The sequence below is a fragment of the Pipra filicauda genome, unplaced genomic scaffold, assembly GCF_003945595.2.
Source record: "Pipra filicauda isolate LSUMZ 115617 unplaced genomic scaffold, ASM394559v2 scaffold646_size190468_pilon, whole genome shotgun sequence".
Lineage (NCBI taxonomy): Eukaryota > Metazoa > Chordata > Aves > Passeriformes > Pipridae > Pipra > Pipra filicauda.
The window spans coordinates 110,098-134,486 of NW_024104805.1; the positions used below are offsets into that span (position 1 = coordinate 110,098).

A 24,389-nucleotide genomic window follows, 5' to 3' on the forward strand; every position below is an offset into this window, starting at 1 on the left:
GGATGGAGCGGCGGCGGCCGGGCCGGGCTGGGCCCGCGGAAGGTAAGGAGGAGGTGTGGAGGGGGGGGATAAAGGGGGCTCTGCGCTCGGGGTTGGGGTGTGGGGAGGGGGCACCGCGGTAAAACCGCGGGAATTGCGGGGAAAAAAACACCAAAATAACAACCAGAAAAAGAGAGGACGAACCAAAAAACACCCCCACCCCGGGAAATAAAAAAAGATTTTAAAACAAGGAAATTAAAAAAAAAAAAAAAAAAGAAGGGAGAAAAGCGCAACACGAAGCGGCGGGACTGGGGGCAAGGGGCGAGGGCGGGGGGGACAGGGGGAGCCTCCAGCCCGGGGTGGTGGGACCCCGGCCCGGCGGGAATGTGCGTGGGAAAGGGAAATCGCGGCTGCATGTGTGGGAAGTTGAGGTGGGGAGGGGGGACCGAGACCCCTGCTGATGTGCGGGAGCCGATGATTCCCGCCTCATCCCGGCAGGGATTTTTCACTGTTTTCTGCTGGTTTCGGGAGGGTTTTGCTTTGGAGAGGGAGAGAGGCGGGAGAGAGCTCCCCTCTTCCTCCTCCTCCTCCTCCGGAGACTTTGTGCAGGAATATCTCTGCAAGGGAAATGGAGAGCAAATATAATCTGTTCAAAAACCCCTTCTCTATTCATTTTCTTCTTTCCATATCCAAGCTGGCAACTTAAGGGAATATTTTAATATAAAGTTAAGCAAACCATATGTGCAGGGAGAGCAGAGACTGTTGCAGAGTGGCGTGAAGGTAACCTTGAGCTGAGCCTTATAAACCCTTTCCTCTGTGAAGGCAGGATTAAATAAACTTTCCTGGCAATCCAGAGCTGGGAATCACAGCCTGGCAGGGGGGGGAGCTCCCAGCCCCGGGGTGTCCCCACCCAGCCTGGCCCTGGCCCACCTGCACCTTCTCATCCTGTGAGTGTTGTAACCTTCTCCTCTGGGGGGATTTGTGTCCAGTTATCCTTTATAAGGAACTGTCCCTTCCCTGGGCTTGGGAAAGCTCTCTCCTGGCTGAGTTGGCCCTTGGAATGTCCAACACAGTTGAGCACGAGGGGCTCCTCTGAGATGGGGTTTGTTAGTAGATTTTTTTAATATATGTTATATTGTATATATTATTAGCAGTTATTGTGGTTTTTATAAACATTATATTATAATCTATATATTATTTGCAGGTATTAGTTTTTTATATATTGTTCTATTCTATATATTATTATAAGCAGTTATTGTGGGTTTTATATACATTATATTATATTCTCTATATTATTAGCAGGTATTATGGCTTTACATATAGTATTGTATTCTATATATTAGTCACTATAAGTTTTATATACATTATATTACAATATTCTAGATACTATTAGTTATGCTGCTCATGCACGGGCCTGGGGCGCCCAGGAAGAATTTTTGGATGCCTTTCCAAGACTCTGGAGCCCAAGGAGTCAGGTCCAGCTGTAGCATCAGGGCTGCAGGTGCCTGTGTCCAGCACAGCAGTTCCCAGGTCTCCCTGTGTTTTAGGCTCCCTGATGCTCAGGGGACAGGAAAGTTCCCTTGGAGCCCTCGTCCCCTCACAGCCCAGCTGGGGCACGTGGGTGATTTTCCTCTCCTAGAAATAAAAGGTTTGTCCTTCCTGGAGGATCTTATCCCCAACCCTGGCAGCAGACTGGGTGCCACCAGCCCTTGCTCTCACCATGGCCTCCACCCCACGGGCTCCAGCCAGCCTGGAATGCTCCCTCCCCAGCGCTGTGCTCTGAGGTTTCCTTCTCCATGATTTCCTTTCCCTGTTCACTCCAACTTCACTGGAGCCAAATCTCTGTTGCCGCTGTGTCCCCAGGGCCACCCCTCAGCACCTCCAGGCTCCCATCCAGAGTCACACTTCCCATGGCTGAGGCAGGATCCCCTTCTGCAAGGTACAGCCTCCATGGGCATTCAGCATCTCTCCCAGCTTGGTCCAGATCCCAGGAAAATCTTTGCTTCTCCTAACCTCCATCTCTCTTGGGACTGCCAAATCCTCAGTCTCCCTGAGCTGTTCAGGGAGCTGGTTCTGCTCTGGGATAGGAATCTCTGTGCTTTGGTACCTCTGTCACAGTGTGTTGGCCCCCTCTGGAGCCAGGAGCTCAGCCTGGGAGCAGGGAAGGAGTGTGGGGCAGGAGAACTTGCTCTGTGCTGCTCAGCCGGGGGTGAGCCTGCAGCACTTGTGGGAATGGCAGATCTCTCCCCAAACTGGGCCTTCCATCTCCTCCATGCAGCAGGATGCAGGAAAAGAAAGGAATCAGCCCTCCTGGGAAAGGAGGTTTTAAAGCAAGGGCTGCAAGAAATCATCCTTCTCACTCTATTAATGGGCTGCGAAGGCATTGTCTGCTGCCTGAAAAGCTCGTTTGTTAATTGCCCCAGAGCTGCCTCTAATCCTGGATTAATGAGGGCTGAGGGAAATCTCCATGGAGGAGACCTGAGTGTGGGCTTTGCAGGCAGATTTGGTTTGGTTCTGCCCCACCAGGGGGTCCTTGGAGGGTTCATCACGGACTGAATGTGGTGGGTGCTCCCGCAGCGCCCATGGAAGATGTTTCGGTGGAGCTGAGCCCCGTGGGGGGGAGTCACACTTCCCAGCTCCCCAGTGATGTCCCCATGGATCCCATCATGGTCTCTGTGGGATTTGTACTGCTGTAAATACCACAAGGGGTGGTCTTGTAGGTGCTGCTGGTGGGGTGCACCTGGATTTCCCTTTGGGAAATATCCTTTTGATGCATCTCATCACCTTTCCGAATCCCAGAGCCAGGAGTGGCTCCGGTGCTCAAAACCTGGGGATAAAACCACTCGGCTGCTCTGGTTTGGCTACGGGGTTTGTTCCTCATCATTAAACACAAGGAGAAAAACAGCAGCATCGTGGCTTTCCCTGGAACAAGGAGCTGTCAGGCTCTGGATGTGCCGGCAGCTGCAGCTCAGGGCTGCTCTGCCACTGTCACAGGGATGGTGCAGGTGTCCATGAGTGCCAATAATGGAGTGACCAGAGAATTTGGGAATGATGAGCATCCTCCAGGGATGGCTGCCAGTCCTGGCACCACCTCTGGAAGAGGCCAGCCCTTAGATCCTAAACCTCCTCCCACAGGATTGAGGCAGCACTTAGTCTGGGGGGAGTTTTGCTGAGCCAGCAGCTGGCTGGGATCCAGCTGTGTCTCCCTGAGGGACAGCCCCGACCTTCCTCCCATCCTCCTCCTCCTCCTCCCCCCATGTGAGCACACCCCCTCCCATGCAGGGCTCGGCTCACTAAGTCTGACTGAAAACCGTAACTGGATTTTGCAGCCTGGGCATAAAATACCCAGAACATAAGACACATTAAAACTCATTAGGTTAAGCCCTTTCACAGACACTCAGAATCGTCTGAGTGAATTAAATCACCTTTTTCACAGGGTTTAAATGTCCAAAGGGACATGCAAGGGTGAGAAGAAGGGGGAGAGGGAGACTAGGGAGTCAGGCTTTATGTCCCTGAGACCCCCAGCTCTGGGGTGACCTCTCCCAAATACCACTGTGTGTCACCCCCATTCAAGCAGATTTCCTGTTCTGGCCTTGAAAGGAAAAACAGGGAAATCGTAGGGAAATGGAGGTTTCTCAGCCTTGCACATGAGAATGGGGTTGATGCTGGCAGCAGGGCTGCTCAGGGAGGGATGTTGGGGGTCAGCAGGGATGCAGCAGGAGAAGGTTGGGCTGATTATTCATTTTTATTGCTGACAACAGTGTGGAATCCTGCTCCCAGCACCCAAATTCAATCAGCCCTGGTACTAAACAAAGGAGCTCCCTGCTCCTTCCACAAACATTCTTCCAAAAGAAACCCAGCAGATGGGATAATGCTGATGGAGAGAATCAGACAACGGACACAATTGGAGTTGTTGCAGATGAATTAATTAAAGCGAAAATGATGTTGTGAATTTGGGTGCATTTCAGCAGCTGGGATGGGGATCCTGGGTACCAGGGCTGTGGATCTCTGCTGTGCTGGCTAATTTACATCATTCCATGACTCCCTATATCCTCTCCCTGACCAAATCTGTGCAATACTTGGCTATTTCCTTCCCTGCCTTTGGCTTTTTAAATGATTCATGGCTTAAACTAGTTTTCTTTATGAGCTGCTTTCACACGTGTGAGGGGAATTCAGCCTCCAAGAGGCTGCAACGTGTTTGGATGGAATTGCAGGTGGAGGAACAGAGTGTGAAGCAAAAAACACCCTTTTTGGCTCTGCTTGGACCATTTTGGAGCAAAATACACAGAGAAAGCAGCAGAGTCGTGGAGGTGGGATTACCTGGGAATCAGTGGCCTGAAGGTGACAGCATTTCTGTGCTTCCAGGGGCTGGAAACACCCTGGATTTGATTTGTTCTGGGAGCCACTCACCTGCCCCTGAGTAAGTCCCCTACCCCATGTCATCTAATGGCTGTGGGGTCTGGGATGAGCATCCCTTTGGCAGGAATCAGCATCCTTTCTGTAGGGCTCAGCATCCCTTGGGCTGGGGTCTGGGATACCTCTGGGAATTTGCAATGCCAGCTCAATGCCATGTTTAAAGATGGAGTTGAAGTTGCTTAAATCAGCTTGATTAAACAAAATTGCCCCTCTGGGATGTGCTGCAGGCCCTGGGCTTGTGCAGCACTGTCCAGTCACCTCGGTGCGCTGGAATAACCCAGGGCAGGATCCAACCCCATGATCCTGGATTTATTTATAACTCAGCCCTTGCAGAAACGGGGCTGGTGCCCTGTGGGTTCCATCCCTGGAGAGCAGAGGCAACACGAATAGAAGGTTGTGCAATCAGCACGACCTCGTTTCTGAGGAGCTCCGGGCCTTTTGCAGCCGTTAATCAATTAGTCTGGGGCAGCCCTGTCCCTCTGGATGAATGATCTGCGATCTCTCCAGAGCTGGAGTCTCATAACCATCTGGACTTGTGACCATGGCTTTCCCTGGCCCTGGGCAAGTGCTGAGACCTTCAATAAGTCTTCTGCAGAATATTTAAAAATCAGGTTTTGCCTATAAATGAAAATCAGCCACCTAATTCCAGTCCAAACCCTTCCATGGATTCCCAGCAAGGAGGAAGATTTACAAACCCCCCAACATGCTTGGAAATCCTGCACAAAAATCCATTAACAGATAGGCAAGTCCTGCCCTGGATTTACAAATCAGGCCAATAAGTCCCAAATAAGAGGGTTTTCCTTGGTGGTTTGGCCTATGGAAGGGATTTAGAAGCTCCACAGGGAAGTACATGCCTGGGGATGTCTCACTGCCGAGGAACAGGATCTGATCCCGGCGCAGCTCCTTGGGATGAGCCGTGACATCCGAAAGCTGCTGAGTCAACTGTTCTTAAGCCTTTCCCCGGCAGAGGGGATGCACAAACCCATTTCTCAGCAAAATTAAGGCAGAGAGGAGCTGAATAAATAAACTTTGCTTTGACTGAAAAGCTCAATGTGCTCTGCTGGCCCTGGGAGAGGCATCGGAGAGTGCTGGAGGCTCCAAGGGAGATGCCTCAGATGGTCCAGGTGTTCCCTGTTGCAGTGGAAACCTCCACGTCCGATGGTTTCATTCCCAGCCATAACATATTTAAATTTAAAGAGTACTTAAATTCTGCCTGATGCATCTCATTTGCTGCTTCTGCTTTAGAGAGTGAGAAAGGGTGAAAATCCATTTCCATGGGGTTGGAGTAGACGGCAGCAGCTTCGTCTGGGAGCTCGAGCTGCCCAGTTTCTGCCCAGCAGCAATTCCAAGCTCCCACTGCAGGGCAGTCCTAGGGGGGGAGGCTGAAAGGCTTCAGGGATGCCAGCACAAGGTGCCCAGTGTCCCTGGGGTTTCATACTGGTGTTACTGGTTGGTGCCGTCACACCAGGGAGGCACAAGGGTGTGAGGCCACAGGAGCTGCTCTCTGTTGTGGAACCGAGGGTGGAGATGGAGGGACGTGGGGCTTTCTGGTGGTCCCTGCACCAAAGTAGGTGGCTTTTGGGTGACAGCAGCTCAAGGCAAGCCCTGTGGACTAGGTCCTATATCCCATGGACTGGGTCCTGTATCCCATGAACTGGTCCTTGTACCCCATGCTCTGAGTCTTCACATCATCCCATTTCCAGGTCTCAGCTGAAGAATTTTGGGGGGATACTGTACTGTGCACTCAAAGATGCTCAGCTGAGTGCAGGACCCTTCTCCCTCCACTCCCTGAGGTGTGGGACTGAGGTTGGTACCTGCGTCACAGCCTTCCCGTGGGACAGGGGCCCCCATTGTTGTCATCAGACTCCATCCCCCTGTATTTTAAAGCCCTATTCTTTCCTTGTCCCTCTGATAAGAAATGCTAATGATGTGATGAAATTGGATAGTTCCATCGCCTTCTCCTTCTAATGGAATTCTTGTGTTGGTTAATTTGCTGTTTTTAATGGGCTGATTGTTCTCCTGCCCTGGGGGAACCACGTGAGCCGGCGGCGAGTTTGGCTGTGGTCAGATGTGAGGTGGTGCTTGAAGACAACTGAACCTTGGTGCCCAGTAATTGCAGAGCAATTTGAAGACAAGACCTAAATGTATAATTTATTGGTGCCTCACTCATCCCAGTCACTCGCAGTGGCAGAGACGCTCCCTCACTCATCAGAGCCCCCCTGGACCTGTACCCACCTCCCTGTGCATGGGAGGGATGGATAAACCTGGAAAATTCATGAGGATTTCCTTGCCTCCTTGGCCTCAGGACTGCTGACACCGCAGAGGGAGGTGGGTTGGGCGTGGAGCAATGCTCAGTCTGGTATCTCACTGCTGGGATGAGGATTTGGGTGTGGAGTGATGCTGAACTGGGCATCCCACTGCTGGGAAGAAGATTTGGGTGTGGAGCAGTGCTCAGCTGTTTATCCCACTGCTGGGATGAGGGTTCCAGCTCTTGGCAGGAGTGTGGTGATGGGGGTCAGCGAGGAAGCAGCCCCTCATCCCGGCTGGACCCACTGCCCGGGGAAATGTTCACCCTCAGCTCTGCTGTGCTTTGGTTCTGGGTGCCAAGGGCGTCTGGGGCAGCTGGGAGGGACACCCCAATCCTGGCATTGCCAGCTGGGAGATTTTTCCAGCCACACAATTCCCCGGGGCTGGATCGATCCCGTGGGATCCAACCAGAGCCCCATGACAGGGACAGAGGGTCACAATCAAGTGAGGGCTTGGGAATAAATCCCTCCCTCCCTGGCCTGGCTGTCCCAGCAGTTTTCCAGACAGCCTTTGCAGCAGCCGATGGAAGGCCACGCTGAGGACATTGCGCTGTGCTGGCTCAGGAATGTCCCCGTTTGCTTCATTAGTTTGGATGCCAAAGTGTGTCACCACTGTCCCCCAGCCATGCCACGGGCTGGGCTGGCACCAGCGCTGCTCCCCAACACAGCCTGAGTGGGATGCAGGCAGTGGGGGACAGGATGGAACCCCTGGGGACACTCCCTGTGACAGGTGACAGTGGTGATGGGGACCCAGAGTGGCTGGTCCTTCACCCAAAAGCTGCTGCACTCAGGGATGGATCCACCCCTACAACACAGGGAGCGCAGGTGGGAGGCAGGGAGTGATGTTGTGGGGAGCTTCCAACATCCACATCCATCAGCTCCCAATATGCCCAACCCCTTCTGGGATTGATGCCAGTACTGGGAGCGTTGGTGCTGATATTGGGAGCATTGGTGCTGATACTGGGAGCATTGATGATGACCCTGGGAGCATTAACACTGATATTGGGAGTGCTGGTGCCCATACTGGGAGCGCTGTTGCTGACACTGGGAGTGTTAGTGCCAATATTGGGAGCGTTGATGATAATACTGGGACTGCTGGTGCCGATACTGGGAGCACTGTTGTTGATACTGGGAGCATCAGTGCCGATACTGGGAGCACTGATGCTGACACTGGGAGCACTGGTGCCAATCTGGGGAGTGCTGGTGCTGACACTGGGAGTGTTGATGGTGATACTGGGAGCACTGGTGCCGGCTGTATTTGCCACCCTCACTGCCTGTGAGGCAGCCGAAGAGTCGGAGCCGAGCCCATTATCTCCCACAGACAATTAGCAGGAGCATTAATGGAATATATGCAAATGTGCAGTAATTGACCTGCGACTCCACGGTTCATGATGGAGAAGGATGAGCTCCAGATGCTTAAGGAGAGTCATTTAAGCTCCTTCTTTATATGCTGCTCTTCCTTGCCGAGCCTGGCAGGCTCCAGCCTGGGAGGGGAGGAGGGTGGGTGGCAGTGGGAACACTGGGGAGTGGGGACAACCCCCCAGACATCCTGTTTGCACTCCAAACCACCTCACGTTCAGCTCCAGCAGGTGGGTTTGTTCTGGCATGGAAGGGGAAGCTGTAAGATTCCTGTCCAGGGCCAAGCACCCTCAGGTCCGCTGAACCACTGGGCTGGGGATGTTTGCCCTCTGTGGTGGGGCTGGACCACCCTCCCTGCCCATGTCAAGGTACCACCTGTTCCTGTGTCCTGCACAGAGGTACCTACACATGGAAAAGCCCAAATGCCAATCTCCTTGCTGGGCTGCCACTCTGAGTTTCCTCAGCCTTTACTCAGGCCGTTTTGGCTCCAAGGGAGTGGGTGGTGTGGGTTTGTGTCCACCACTGCTCAGCCCCTGCCTGGCCCTGAGCTCCACCGAGTTCACCAGGCAGAACCAGAGGTATTTGAATAACCACTGTGGGAACCCAGATTAAAATATTGATGCCATATGTTCCACCAATATTTTTTATTTAATCAACTGAAGACAGATGGCAGGAACACGGAGGCCATTAAACTAATGGTACTTTGTCTTTCCATTTATTTCCGTCTCCTTTCCTAAAATAAGATGAGACCGTGACAGGCAGCACACCCCGGGCATGAGACCATCCCTGGCACACTGATGTGTCAGCAGGATGTGGTGGCACTGCTGTTTCCCATGTGGTGTTATCCCAGGAAGGAATGGAGCAAATTTTCCATAGCTGGGGGAAAAATACAGAGGAATCTCATAGCTGGAGAAATCCCATGAGGATTCCCATAAGGGAAGTCCAGCCTGGCTGGGCTGGAGGAGATTGTCCCTTCCCTGGGCTTGCCTGTCCTTCCTGTGCCAAGAGCCACCAGGGATGGCCCTGGGTAGCCCTGGTGTTCCCAGGGCAGTGGGGGGTCCACCCCAGCTGGCAGGGTGGGAATGGAGATGGTCCTGGCTGGAGGACAGAGGATGTCATGGCAAAAGCCTCACTGGGGGCATGAGGGGCTGAAACACAGGCACAGGGAGAGTCACACATGGATGTCATGCTCCCATGGGATCTCCCAGCCCTGGGATGCCAGGTGCCGGAGAATCCACTGGCAGCATCCTCCTACCCTGTTGTCCATCCATGGATTTCACTTGGAGTGCTGGTGAAGAGATGTTTGGATCTAGGGGTGAAATGTGCATGTGCGTGAGTGTGGGTGCAGAGCTCATCCTCCTGTGGGTGAAACTGGGAATTCTGCACATGTCCCAGAGCTGTCCTGGAGCTCCTCTCCTGCACAACAAGGCAGAGACCTGTGGGCTCTGTGGTTTGAGTTCAACCCCACAACCCTGTACCCATCGCTCCCACTGCACCCAGTTACCTGTCTGGGGGAGGTGGAAATGCCCCTTTCCAGGGCTGGAAGGCAATGGAGAGCCTGGGTGTCCTTCCTCACCTCACAGAGGGGGAGGGACCGCCATCCTCCCCCTGTGTGTCCTGGGACACTTTCCTGAGCGTGCCTCTCTCTGTTTGACTTGCAGGTGGAGATTTCTTGCCCTGGGAGTGAGCTGAATGGGGCTCCCTTAGACAAAGGGTCCCAGTCAGCATTCCAGGCTCCAGACGCGTCCAGGGACTTCTCATTCTTTGTCTGAAAGGGCAGCGGTGCCGTTCCCATTAGAGCGATGCCTGACGGAGCCGGTGCCTCCGGCGAACGAGAAGCTGCGGCAACCGATCGGCTTTCAAATCACCTTCAAACCTCGATTTCCTCAACATGATCCCTCCATCGGCCCAGTCTCCGAGGCACAGCCGGGGGGCTTTGCCGGGAGGAGAATAACCCGGTGACAGCCAGCGCTGGAAAAGCCCCGGGCACGACGAGGGGGCTCAAAAACCACCTTTCCCAGCACTCCAGGACTTTTTAGACTCGGGCAGTAGCTTTGCACGGCCTCACCCTGCAGCCCTCACTGTGATTTCGGGGCACCCATCTGCTCCCTAGGATCCAGCACCAATCCAGAGGGGGTGAAGCCCCCCTTGGAGCGTCCCTGGGGCCGAAGAGCAGCTTCCCCGCGGCGCCGGCTGCCGGGGGAGGGATGAAGACGCTATGGCCAAGCTATTACTAAAACTCCAGCGGTACTTTCGGCGGAAACCCGTGAGGTTCTTCACGCTGCTGGCTCTGTACCTGGCGGCCGGCAGCTTGGTTTTCCTGCACTCTGGCTTTTCCGGGGAGCCCACGGTCCCGGGGAGCCCCCGCAGCCCCGCGGGGGGCGAGGGGCCGGGGCTGCCCTACCTGGGGGTGATGCAGCTGAGCCGCGGCTTCAAGGCAGCGGCCACGATCCCGGGGAGGGTCCGGCGACACGGCCCCTGGTTCAAAAGCACCTCCAAGGAACCGGCGGAGAGGGGAAAAGCCAGGGACAACGGCGGCACCCGGAGCCGGGCACTCAGGGGCAGGAGCGGCCGCGAGAAGGAGGAGGACAGAGGTAAGGGCTGGGGACACACGTGTGGGGGGGGTGGTCCCTTCTTTTTGCCTTTCCTAAGGGAACATCATGAGCCGGGGCAGTGGTCACTGAGCTGGTTTGGCTGTGTATGCCTGCCAGGAACACATTCCTGAGGACGCACCACCAGGAATTGTGTATTTATTTATAAACTATGTGCATGTGCTATTCGAGCGCTGAGGTTTTCCCCCCACATCCCAAGGGGCTCCCTGGGGTGCAGCACCTCACTTTGGAGACCACCAGTCCAGAGGATGTTTCCAGAAGGATCTTCTTCCTCCTTCCCTCTCTTCCCAAGTGCCAATAATCCACTTTTATTTTTCCATCTTCACTCTTTCCCCCTCGTGCATTACCAAGCTCCAAGTTGCCCCTTGCTTTTTGGGGGTGCCAGCTGAGGGGGTGCTTCACCCCACCTTCCTCCCATCTTTGGCTGTGCCAGAGGCCAAATTTGATTTTCATTGTGTTGGCTCTAATGAACACAAACACCAGATTTATGGGCTGTTTGCACTGTTGGGGTGTCAAGGCAGAGGTTGGCTGTGATTCCCATGCAGGCATGCAAGTGCAAACAGGGCTGGGATTTGGACTCTGGAGTCAGGAGATCCCTGCCTGGCTGCTGCCTGTGGTGTCTGAGGTGTTGTCAAGTGGGTCCATTATTAATGACCAAGGATAAGCGAATGTAGTCGTTCCCATCGATTTTTAAAATGCCATCTATTTATCCTGCAGGCAGCCGTACACAGCTGGAGCTGCACACTCCCATGGAATTCGGGTGGCTGGGAGCTGCCATCCTGTCAGGTTTGGCATCCCTGAGGTTATCCAGCCCTCTGGCACCCATGAGCACCCAGTGCCAGTCACCCAAACACCCCCTGTGTCCCCTCTCTGCTCTGCAGCCCCACTGGGGAAGGACCATCTCATTCCCCTCTCCCAAGGTGCAGGGTGTGGGAATGCATATCCATGGAGACCCCTAATTCCTGTAATGGTTGCACCAGTCCACACCCCAAATCCAGGCTTGCTCCAGAGTTGCCTCATGGGCTGGGCACTTACAATTCTCTGAGCATCCCAGGCTGGGAGATTCAGCTTTCTGGACTGTTGGTGGGGCAGGAGGTGTGGATGGAGGGAAGCAGGAACCCCCAACCCCGTGGTTTCACAAGGGTCCAGGCTTGGTCCCCCCCAACCTGGGCTGATTCCAGGGCATGAGGTGCTCCTCCTCAGTCACCAGCCCCACAGCAGGTAAAATCCTCCATGCATGATCCAGGCTTGGAAACCAAAGTAAAAATATCTTGCAGGACTTTCTCCTGCTAAAACGAGCTGAAGATGGTTCCCCTTTTGTATCCCTGTGTCGAGGGGTCTCCGGGGGCATTTCAGTGGTCACGTCACTCTTAATGCAAATTGACATTTAGTGAATCCCAAGCAGATGGTCCCTGAGCTGTCAGACACCATAAGGACCCCAAGCAGGCTCCAGTCCAGGCCATATGCACCGTGTCCTCCACAATTGACCCCGTCTGGCACCGCCACCTCCTGTGCCCCACCACAGGGGACAGTGACGGGATGCAGGGCTGAGCTTCAACAGGTTTAGCTGCTCCCATGTGGTCTAGAAACATCATTTCCCCCTTTTTAATCATTCCATGAGCATCTCGGCAGCTCCCGAGCAGGATGGTGTGGAGAAATTCTACGACTTGAGAAATCCCACGTGCCTGCTGTGCCTGGTGTGCCAGCAGGGCTGGGGGAGCCTCAGGGGATGGGCTGAGCACCCCCTCGCTCCCCTGCTCTTCTCCAAAGCACCGGGATATCTGGCAGGAGCAGGCGGATTTAATGGTGCTGGTAATTAGGCAGGGGACAGCTTAACAAGGCGGCTGTGGAGGCTCTGCCACGTGAGATTGTTCCAGAGGGAATACGGCTCCGAAAGTCAGCTCTGCTTTCCTGAGTGTGATGTGCGGCTCCCTTCTTCCTCCTCCTCCTCCTCTTCCTCCTCCTCCCTCTGCCGGCAGCGTCAGGCCTGCCAGGGAATGGCTTCAGCTCACCTGCTTCCCCATGGGAAGGAGCATTCCTGTGGGAATGTGCATCTCCTGCCTCAAACCCGGGAGAATTTCGAGGCAGTGAGGCAGGGGAAGCAGACACTGTCCCCAGCCCTCAGCCACATCCATCCCTGTCTTTTACTGGACATTTCCAGCCATTCCCAGCTATGACACACAACCAAGCAATGCCATGAGGAAAGGGGGAGCAGACACTCCAGGCACGCAGCCAGAGCCATCCCTATATCCCTAGCTCCTGGAAGAGTGGGATGTTTGGAGAATTTAATGACAATTGCTGTGCTAATCTGTCTGTTCACACCCTTGTTTCCAACGTGCTCCAAAATTCTTCCTGATTCCATGTGAGCCGCGTGCTGGGGCAGCCCCCCCTCTCCTTGCAAGCTGTGCTGAACCCACCACCCGCCTCTCAGCATCAACCCCTTCACTTCTGCCCTCTTATGTCCCTAATTATTCCGGTTGGCTTCCCAATAAGTAACAGCACACATATGTCAAGAGCAATGGATTGAAGGTAATGCACATCAGTCACAAGCTCGGTGCAAGTGACTGGAGAAATCCTGCCCCCGCTGGATCTGTCAGGGCTGGAATGCGCTGACCAGCCAAAACCTGCCCAGCCCTGAGGAAATGCCACGTTCTGCTGGGAGTAATTGGGAGCAATGAGTTATGGCCCTGGTGGTTAAAGTTATCAGACACATTTCTCTCTGTCTTCCTCCTCCACCTTCCCCCAGGCTGGCTTGGGAAGGCTATTGTAGCACTGGTGGGGAATGGGGGGGGCTGTGTGGGGCACGCCATGGATGGGGTGTGCTTGGTGAGCTGGGTCAGATGTGGAATGCAGGGAGGAGGTGAAAAGTATTATCCCACAGTGTGATTTCGAATTGGAGTGGCACAGATTAGATATATGGAACAAATAATTCCCTGTGAGGGTGGTGAGGCCCTGGCACAGGTTGTCCAGAGAAGCTGTAGCTGCCCCATCCCTGGAAGTGTCCAAGGCCAGGGTGGATGGGGCTTGGAGCAATCTGGGATAGTGGAATAAAAAGTTAATTATTGCTGTTATATTCACTGAGGTTGCACACCTGGAACAGGGAGTGAGGTGAACCAGACTGGTTTGGGCTTCCACACCAGTTCTGCCATCACTGCTGGGCCAGTAAGACCCAGCCACTGGTCCCAAGTGCTGCCCTAAGCTCTCCCTGGAGCACCCACTGGGTGTCTGGCTGAACAACCTCTGCCAGAACATGTTAATGGACACCTCATTAGCTGATTACTGATGGCTCGTCCCACAGCTCCCATACCCCGTTCTCCTGGAGCAGCAGTGGCAGTGAGGACGCTGAGCATCCCTGGTCCAGCTCCACATCCCTGCATTGATCTAAGGCATCTCCTCGCAGCAAACACTCGGGTGGGAGCAGGAGCAGGGCACTAACGAGGGTGCTAATGAGGGCACCTAACGAGGAGGCTGAGCAGGGACAGCTCGTGGACCATCTCACTCCTAACAAGAGCCTACAGCCGGCACGGAACGTCGCCGCAGGCATGCAGGAGATGGCTCTTTGTGCTCAGGTTATTGGGAAAGGCTACATTTGTCAAGTAAATGATTTTAGTGTGACTTCATTCAGCTCTATTCCCTCTCTCCTGGCATCTTCATTTACTCTCAGCACAGGCATCAGCCTTTACTTTGCCAAGTGTCAGTGCTGGACAAACATCCTCTGCTCCCAGGCTGGGGCTGGGGAAAATGAGCCGCTGGTTGAGGAAAATGTGTGTTAAATGATATTTCTCCATTCTGCCCAGCCCTGTGCTCCCAGCAGGGCAGGGTGAAGGGGATGGGTTATTTTCCTATGTAGCTCATCTTTTGGAGCAGCTTTGCTCAGCTTGGAGGCTAATGTGGAGGAAAAGGAGGAAGAGGAGAACCCTCAGTGCAGAGCCACAGGATTCCTTCTATCCATGAGGGTGTTCCTGGGCATTAGACACCTTTCCCTGTTTGTTGTACCCAGAGCACATGTTTCCAAAGCAAACAAACAGGGTACAATGCGGCACATCCCTATTTAGGGAATAATCAAGAGGAGGTGGGAATGGGTGGGCTCAGCCCCAGTGGGTTCTTACCCCCCTCTCCTCTCTCCACCCCCAGCGCGATACATCGGCTGCTACGTGGACAACACTCGCCAGCGGACCCTGCGTGGGATGTCCTTCTTCGACTACAAGAAGATGACAGTCTTCCGTTGCCAGGACAACTGTGCCGAGCGGTAGGGCAGGGCACAGTGTCTCCAGGAATCCCTGCACACCTTCTCCATGAATCCCTACACAACATGTCCATCAATCCCTGCACAACATCTCTGTCAATCCCTGCACACCATCTCCATGAATCCTTGTACACCATCTCTGTCATTCCCGGCACACAGAATGCAATGTAATAATAAGATAGGATGGGATGGATTGGAATAAGATATGATAGGATTGAATAACAGGATAGGATAGGATATGATAGGATAGGATATTTTCAGTTGGAAGGGCCCTACAATAATCACTAGCCCAAAAATGAACCCTTGGGATGCAGCGCTGCTTCCACCACTGGCCATGAGCCGGTTGTGTCACAGATGCTCCTTCAAAATCCCCAGGGAGTCCCCTGTCCCCCTCTCCACAGGAGGTATCCCAGGAATGTCTGAGCCCCCCATCTCCCTCTCCACAGGGGGTACCTCTATGCAGGACTGGAATTTGGCGCCGAGTGCTACTGTGGGCACAAGATCCAGGCGTCGAACGCCAGCGAGTCCGAGTGTAACATGGAGTGCAAGGGGGAGCGGAGCAACACCTGTGGTGGGATCAACCGCCTCTCCATCTACCGCCTGGAGCTGGCCCAGGAATCCGCCAGGAGATGTAAGTCAGTGGCATCCACACAGCTCCTGGCTCAGCCCTGGAATGGGAGAACCCCTCGCGGTGCTGGAGGGGTGATCCTGACATCCCTGTGCCGTGTAAGCCGGGTCGTGGCTCGGTAGAAGTGGTTTGAGAGAGGTTCAGGTCTGGGGGGGGTGTTTTTGCTCCTGCAAACCACAGGAATCCCCCTGTGAGGAATGCTGGATGGGGCAGGTTGGAACAGGGAACTCCAAGGACCCCAGCGGAAATTCAGGGCATTTTGGGGGACTTCAGGACACGATCTCTTTCCTGACCATCAGTGCATTCAGTGTGTGCTGCAGGACGAAGGATGTGCCGGAGCTCTAGACAGAGCCGAGGGTGCTCCCTGTCAGAGTAGCTCGTTTAGCTCCCAATTAGGCAGCTCTATAATTACCCACATTTGCTGCTTGTCTTTCCTCATTCCCAAACAGTGGGAAAGAGGGTGGAGCAATTAGAGCTCCCATCACCAGGAATCCGCAGTGGGGCTGAGGTTGCCCAGGTACCGGGAGTGGTGGGATGGGACCCCTCAGGGCACGGATCCCGGAGGGACCAGCCCAGCCCCAGTCCTGCAGTCCTCGCTGTTTCCACCCCTCCTGCAGCCCGGGATCACCGAGTTGATAAAAATAGTGAAGCAAAAATAAACCCGACTTTGCTGCCGGGGTTTTGCTCTGATTTTGCACCGTAAGCAGCCGGGCGAGCGCGTCAGCCAACGCGGCTGCACCGCCGGAGGGGGCCGGGAGCCGGGGAAAAGCCGATGGAGCGGCGGGAGACGGGAATGCTGTGTCACGCAGAGGCTCCTGCTCCCGAGCCTGGGGGCACACAGGGTGGCAGCGGTGCCATTTTGGAGTGCAGTGATGTCATTTTTGGGGTGTGGTGGTGTCATTTTTGGGGGGCAGTGGTGCCAGGGTCACTGTGGCCTCTCTCCCTCGCAGATGGCAGTGCCATATTCCGAGGGTGCTTCCGCCGGCCGGACAACGTGTCCATCGCCCTGCCCGCCAGCCAGCTCATGCTCAACATGTCTGTGGACAAGTGTGTGGACTTCTGCACTGAGAAGGTACCGGGGCAAAGATGCTGGAAGGATGTTGAAAGGGTGCTGGAAAGGGCTGGAGTGAGCTAGAAGGATGCTGAAATGATGCTTGAAGGGTGCTGGAATGATGATTGAAGGGTGCTGGAATGGGCTTGAAGGACAGTGGAATGGGCTGTAAGGGTGCTGTAAGGATGCTGGAATGATGCTGGAAGGGTGCTGGAAGGATGCTGGAATGATGCTTGAAGGATGATGGAATGTGCTGGAATGATGCTGGAAGGGTGCTGGAATGATGCTGGAAGGGTGCTGGAATGATGCTGGAAGGGTGGTGGAATGATGCTGGAAGGGTGGTGGAATGATGCTGGAAGGGTGGTGGAATGATGCTGGAGTGGCCTGGAGGGATGCTAGAATGGCCTGGAATGATGCTGGAAGGATGCTGGAATGGCCTTGAAGGAGGCTGGAATGGGCTGGAATGATGCTGCAAACCAGCCCGCACCGCACAGTGGGACCAGGTCAGCGAGGACAGGTATGAGGGGCAGAGGAAGGATCTGCCATGGGGAACAGGGGCAGTGCCACTGGCTGCCCTCCATGTGCCCATCCCTGCAGGAATACCCGCTGTCGGCCCTGGCAGGGACCTCGTGCCACTGCGGATTCCCCACGACGCTGTTCCCGCTGCACGAGCGCGAGGACGAGCAGCTCTGTGCCCAGAAGTGCCCCGGGGAGGAGTTTGAGAGCTGCGGCACCACCGACTTCCTCCTGGTCTACCAGACCCAGGTGCAAGGTGAGCTGGGACAGGCAGGGACCACTCCAGCACCCTTTTCCCACTCCCTTCCTGGGAATGCTGGAGGAAAGTGAGTGTGAGCTCGCAGCATCTTCCATTAAAAATTAACATTTCTTTGAATTTCCTGGGAAATCGGTCCTCCCCTGAACAAACAGCTGTAGTTACTGCCTGACTCAGCTGCAGGGAAGAGCAGTTTTCCATCTGCCTCTGGCAGGATCCCTCCTTGCCAGGGCTTTTCCCATCTCCTTGGCACCGGCTGGTGAACCCACAGAGGGTTCACCATCCAGAGGGGATGAGCTCCAGGGAATAATATGGGGGGGAAAAAAACTGTAACCAGGCAGAAATTTCCCAGGATGCTGCACAGAGAGGGCTCCTGTCCTCTGGCATTGGGACCATGGAGACAGGGAAGCACAGGGAAAGGGGAAAACTTTTACTGGGAGAGGAAAGGGCTGAAGGGAGTAAGTGAGGACCCAAATTCAGGTGGTTTTGGTTCAGAGCAGGTCAGTCTTGTCACGATCCTGCCTTCAGTGTTTGAGGCCATGCTGGAAATGTTCGTTCATTCATCCATATAAAAAGCAGGAACGTTGCTAGGCACACGCATCCCTGTTACTCACTCTTCTCTAAGGATGCAGGCAGCAAGGAGCTGGTAATGGCAGAGAACTATCTTCTCCTTGGGACTTTTTGGGGTGTTTAGGACTCCTTGAGGTGTTCAGGACCTTTTGGGATGTCCCTGTGTGCTTTGGGCAGGGCACCTTTCCTTGTAGCATCCGCCTCCTCACTGCTGCTCCTCCATCCTCCCGGGAGGCAGTGGGACATCCCTATAGGAAAACCATGTTTCCATGACACATTCCTGATGTGCCATGACTGATTCTCACTGCAGACAACCGTTGCATGGACAGGAGGTTTCTCCCCAGCCGAGCCAAGCAGCTGGTGGCCCTGGCCAGCTTCCCTGGAGCTGGCAACACCTGGGCACGGCACCTGATCGAGTTGGCCACCGGCTTCTACACCGGCAGCTACTACTTTGATGGGTCTCTCTACAACAAAGGTGAGGGGGGGGGGTGTCATTGCTGGGAGTGCACCAGTCCCATCTGAGCTGGGAAAGGTCTTGGTGACATCCCGTGGGTCTGCAGGAAGGGTGTGAGCGATGCTGCTCCATGGGATGGTTGGACTGAGGGTGTCCTGGTCAGATATTAGGAGGAAATTGTGAGGGTGGTGAGGCCCTGACAAGGGTTGCCCAGAGAAGCTGTGGCTGCCCCATCCCTGGAAGTGTTCCAGGCCAGGTTGGACGGGGCTTGGAGCAACCTGGTCTAGTGGAAGATGTTCCTTTCCAAGAGGGTTGGAATGAAAGCTGTAAGGTTCCTTCCAACCCAAACCATTTTGGGATTCTGGGGTTGTGATAACCCACTTCATTGCAAGGGGAAGGAAAAACACCAGTTCCCCCATTTTATAGCCTTTTACAACAGTTTTATTTGTGGACCTTGAAGATTTCTCTCGCTCCTTCTCCCCTTCCTGCACCTTTGAGAAGAAATCCTCTGCTCCTCCTTGGCTGTGGTGAAGCTGGGATCTGTGCCTGGGGTACTCACAGAGCTGTTGGGGTACCCCTTAAACCTCTGTTTGCCCAACACCACAGGAATTCCTTTGAATTTGCCAAACCCAGCCTTCCAGAGATGGAAATACTCAGCCCTGATTGAGGGAGCGCAGACTGTTCCAGCCCCTGGCATTCAGTCCTGGGTGCAGCCACATCTCAGGGAGCGGAGCAACCCTGGGAAAAAGCCTTGGCTGGGTTTTGCTCACCCACCCAAGTGTAGGTTATGTGTTAATTCCGTGTCAGAGGGGCTGGGAGGTATCCAGGCAACTGGCAGGTCAACCAGCACAGCCCCGCGTCGCCCGGCACAGCCCAGAGCAAATTACACTTCTATAATTGATGTCATACAGCTCCTTCCAGCTCATCTCCCCTTTGGCTCTGCTCCAGGTGGTTGTGCTTTGCAAGGATTGGGAGGGATGCTGGACTCAGCCCTGATGCTCCATGCAGGGTACAGGGGGTGGTGGTCCCCTCTCTGGACCCCTCATGGCATCACCACAGCCCTGGGCTCCTCCACAGCCCCACAAAAAGGGGGGGTTTCCCCCTTCTTAGTTTAATGGGAGAGTTTAAACGCTGTGGTCAGGGAGATTATAGCTATAAAATATGTTCTTGACCCCCCAAAACAAGCACAAGAGCTGAGCATGGCCAGGGAGATGCAGCTCTGAGCAGCCCCTGTGCTGGTACCCACCCTCTCATGAATTTTATGTGACTCATAACTTGGGCAAATGAATGATTTCCATCTGGGAGAGGGATGTAAATCCTCCTTCACGCCCCAGCTGCTTTTATCCAACTGTACTTTGCAACCTGATATCTCTGAGTCGTTCCCTTTCACAGAATCCTGGAATCATTTGGGTTGGAGAGGACTTGAGATCATCGAGTCCAACCATTCCCCCAGCACTGCCAAGGCCACCACTAACCCATGTCCCCAAGTGCCACATCCACATGGCTTTTAAATCCCTCCAGGGATGGTGACACCATCACTGCCCTGGGCAGCCTGTGAAGGGCTGGACATCCCTCTCCATGAAGGAATTTTTCCTAATATCCAACCTGAACCTCCCCTGGCACAACTTGGGGCTGTTTCCTCTTGTCCTATCGCTTGTTACCTGGGAGAAGAGATCGAGTCCCACCTGGCTCCACCCTCCTCCCAGGGAACTGTGGAGAGCAACAAGGTCCCCCCTGAGTCTCCTTTTGTCCAGGCTGAGCCCTCCCAGCTCCCTTTTATTATTCCCACTGGGCTCTGTCCCGGCAGGATTCAAGGGCGAGCGGGACCACTGGCGCAGCGGGAGGACGATTTGCATCAAGACCCACGAGAGTGGCCAGAAGGAGATCGAGTCCTTCGACTCTGCCATCCTGCTCATCAGGAACCCCTACAAGGCCCTGATGGCTGAGTTCAACCGCAAGTACGGGGGACACATCGGCTTCGCCGCTCACGCCCACTGGAAGGGCAAAGGTAGGCCAGGGGTTGGGATCTGATGGGAGAGCTCCAGCCTGGCCACCAGAGCTGGGAAGTTGGGTCTCCACTGGGGAATCCTGGGCTGTGCCATCACTTTGGGGTCACCATGTCCATCTCCTGACATGACCCACAGCATCATCTTGCGTGGTCGAGGGCTTCCGCGCTGGGTGGGATGGGGTGGGATGAGGTGGGATGGAATGGATTAGAATGGGGTGGGACAGGATGGGATGGGATGGAATGCATTAGAATGGGGTAGGATGGGTTCAATGGGATGGAACAGATTAGAATGGGGTGGGATGGGACGGGACACGATGGGATGGAACAGCAGGACCACGCTGCCCAGAGCAGGGATGGGCATCTCCTGTCCCCAGTGTCATCAGAGGGAGTGGTGGCTGTCACAAGCCCATCCCTATGGGCAAGGCGGTATCCGGGTGGGATTTCCGTGTGCCCGGCTGCTCCAGAGCCACCACCTTTCCCATGCACAGGCATGTTGTGCAGGCTGGTTAATTACAGCAATTTACAAATTGCTGTTGTGGGATTGACTTCATTGGAAAGAGTTAAAATATTTAGCTTGATTGAACATCTGCTACCCTTAATTCTGAGTTTATTTAAGGGGAGCTTTTGCTGCTGTGGCTGTTTTGTGTCTGGATTTCGTTATCTCCATGTGCTCACAGAGCCAGAGACAGCCCAGCCCTGCTCTCCCTATCCCATAAAACCAGGAGGGAGTGATATCCCCCAATCCTTGTCTCCCTGCGAAAGTCCCTGGGCTGCCATTGCCCCACCATGGTGGGCCAGGAGCCTCTTGGTGGATTTTATCCCTATCCAACTGCACATAGAGCTGGAGAGGGGATGTGGGACCATCACTCCAGCACCACAGGGACCATCCTGACTCATCCAATCCCAACTCCCTCCCCAGCCTGTCCCATGCCTCATGCCTCCAAGGGGAGGGGCAGGCCAGGCAGAGAGGGGACCATTCCCTCTGCCCAGCACCATTCCATTTGAATGTGCAACAAAATACATCACCAAATTCTTTCTGGAGGATGTACAGCATAACTAGGTTAATTGTCAGAACTTGCTGGGAAAGATGGAGATCTTCCATTGTTTGGTTGGTGAGCCCCATTTTGCTGATCCCATCTGGGCTCAGCCTGGCTAGACTTGGCCATGGAGGAGGAGGGTCCCATCTGCAGTCTTCCCTGCAGCCCAGCTCTCCAAATAATTTCCTTCTTTCAAGAACTAATTTGGGGGCAAATTTGGGAAAAAAAGCACCATGACCTCTCTCCAGCCTCACCCCCAGGTGCTGGTGCAGGGAGGGGGGATTTCCTTCCCCCCCATTCCCAGCCCTGCAGAGGCCAAACTCCTGTTTGGTTCCATGACGTTAATTTTACGATATCCCTGGAGCGGTTCCAAAGCAAAGTTTTATGTGATATGATTACACAAGGTGAATTGTCCTGGATCTGCTTAATGAAACAGATCCTGTGTTTAATGATTCCTCAGGGAATTAAACTCAGCTCAGCAATTAACCAGGCACTGGTTTTGTGGCAAGGACACGAGGAAGAGGCCGATGTCCAGAGCTTTTATGTGTTGTGGATGGGTCTGTGCGGCACCATCAGGAGAGTTGTGGCTCATTATTGATGTTTCCTTACCCCTTTTACCACCAGGTTTCTATGGGAGGATCAATTAGCCAGCAGGATAGCTGAGAGATCTCAGCAGGGGTGTGGGAGGGCACAGAGCACACCCACCCACCCACTGTGTCCTCTGCTCCTTCTTTCCAGAGTGGCCAGAGTTCGTGGCCAACTACGCGCCGTGGTGGGCGACCCACACCCTCGACTGGCTGCGCTATGGCAAGAAGGTGCTGGTGGTGCACTTTGAGGACCTGAAACGGGACCTCTTCGTGCAGCTACAGCGGATGGTGGGGCTGCTGGGCATCACTGCCTGCGAGGACAGGCTGCTCTGCGTCGAGGGCCAGAAGGACGGCAACTTCAAGCGATCCGGCTTGAGGAAACTGGAGTATGACCCCTACACCCCCGAGATGAGGAAGATGATCAGTGGCTACATCAAAACAGTGGACACGGCTCTGAAGCTCCGGAACCTGTCGGGAGTCCCGGACGATTATTACCCGAGATGATGGTGATGATGGCGGGGGGACCTGACCCTGCTCCCGGCCTCTGCCTAATTCCACCCAGTGGGTGGCTCTGCTTTTAATTCTCCATCTGCTGCTATAGCTGTTGATCAACTCCCTGCATGAGCGACGAGTGGTCCCCAGCCAGTGCTGAGCTTGTTTGGCCATCACAGACCCCGGCAAGGCGGCAGCGCCGAGGGGACACGGGTGCCTTCACCACCACAGGGTTCCTGCTCCATCCCACTCCTGTTCTGGCTGCCACAGCCCTCCTTGGAAGTGCAATGGGTTTTATCTGTGGTCCTTGGAAGTGCCCTGGGTTGTTTGTGGTCTCCTTGGGCTGGCTCAGGGACACAGGCTGTGCCTGACAGACCCGGTGCCACTGGAGCTGAGCTCCCAGGGGTGGGTATCCCCAAACTCCCCTCACTCCATGGCCAGCCCTGGGAGGCATCTGCTTGTCCCTGGATGGAATCCATCAGCCTTAGGCCAAGGGGTGGTATTGTGTGGGTGTTGCTTCCACGGATCCCATCATTCCAGATGGGAATCAGGAAGGCTGTGCTGGGGAGAGTAATGTCCCCAAACAAGGTGGCTGTGCCCCCATGAGCCAGCCCTTGGCTCCCTGGAGCAAGGCTGCATTCCCCAGTGCTGCCCTAGAACCAGGCAACATCGCTGGTCCAGCCCTGGAGGAGTCCATGACCCCCACCTGGGTGGCTACAGGTGGGATGTCCCCCCTCCATGGGGATGATGCTCAAGAGGGGGACGTTGGCCCTGGACAGAAGAGCTTTTGCAACCCAGGAGCTCATCTGTGCCTCATTTCAGGAGCTCATGAGCCAGAACAGCCCCCCAGCAGCAGTTTTGGGGGCCAGGAGCTGCAGTGGGGAGCAAACCCTGGGGCTGAGCTTTGGGGGGGCTGAGCCCCCCTGAGCCCCAACCCAAACCAAAGGATCCCGTGGGCACAGGAAGGTGCCGTTTCCAGGCTGGCTTTGTGCAGAGCTGCATGTGATCCCCAGCCATCCCCTCATCCCACGCTGCCCTCCCAGCCTGTCCCTGTCCTGGCTTTGCCCCAAACAAGCTCCCCAATATTCCCAACCTGTGAGTTCCCTTTGGATGTAGGTGCAAAAGCCATATATTGTACGCAGCCTTTTCTAGATTAGATGTTGAACAATTGGCTTTTAACTCTTGATCTTGATAGAAACACAGGCACAGGTCAAATCGAGACACACCACTCGATCTATATTTAAAGAGAGAAGAAAATTCCATGGAGAAAAAGGAGAATTTAAATAAAAATATATTTTTCTAATGTGCTTGAGGAGCAAACACGGGCTGGGGGGCTCCTGCTCCCTGTTTCTTTTGCACGGAGGCAGGTGAATGTGTTCAGAGGGAGCAGCTGCCCTGGTTTTAACTCTTCCCTTGACAAATGGCTGGAGGTTTTTTGGGAATGGAGCTGAGCCCACGCTCCTTCACTCACGGCAGCCCCAGGGCTGTTTACCTCGGTCAGAACAAATCCTCAGGTCAATCCAGCTATTAAAGGAGAGACTTTGTTGCTATTCTGCCTCCCCGTGTGTTTGTGGGGCCACCTGAGTACCCCCCACCCATCCCAGACCAGGGTGTCCCACAGGATACGACTCCTCTCCCCCACCTTTAATCCCAACAATGTGATTTCTGTATTTAAACCAATGACAACACAACCAAAGGGGCTCCTTCTTGGGAGCTTTAGTACCTTTATAGTGTCCTTCAGCACAGGTTTGTTGGGGTCCACAGGGAGATTCACTGCAGACTTTATTCCTGGTGCCTCCCAACCTTCCTCAGCGCTGGAGCAAGAGCGGGTTCGGTGCAATTTATTCCTTATTTCTGATCAAGAGTTGGTGA

General features: G+C 54.5%; 1 protein-coding gene across 1 annotated transcript; it reads left to right on the top strand.

Annotated features, from left to right (window-relative positions):
• On the top strand, positions 1-24,067 carry WSCD2 (WSC domain containing 2). Its single transcript, XM_027714862.2, has 9 exons — positions 1-42; positions 9,722-10,654; positions 14,807-14,921; positions 15,365-15,549; positions 16,497-16,618; positions 17,195-17,369; positions 18,250-18,414; positions 20,201-20,401; positions 22,177-24,067. Exons 2-9 carry the CDS (start codon positions 10,279-10,281, stop codon positions 22,527-22,529), a joined length of 1,692 nt encoding a protein of 563 aa, XP_027570663.2. The 5' UTR covers positions 1-42; positions 9,722-10,278; the 3' UTR covers positions 22,530-24,067.
• The last annotated feature ends 322 nt before the right edge of the window (positions 24,068-24,389 follow it).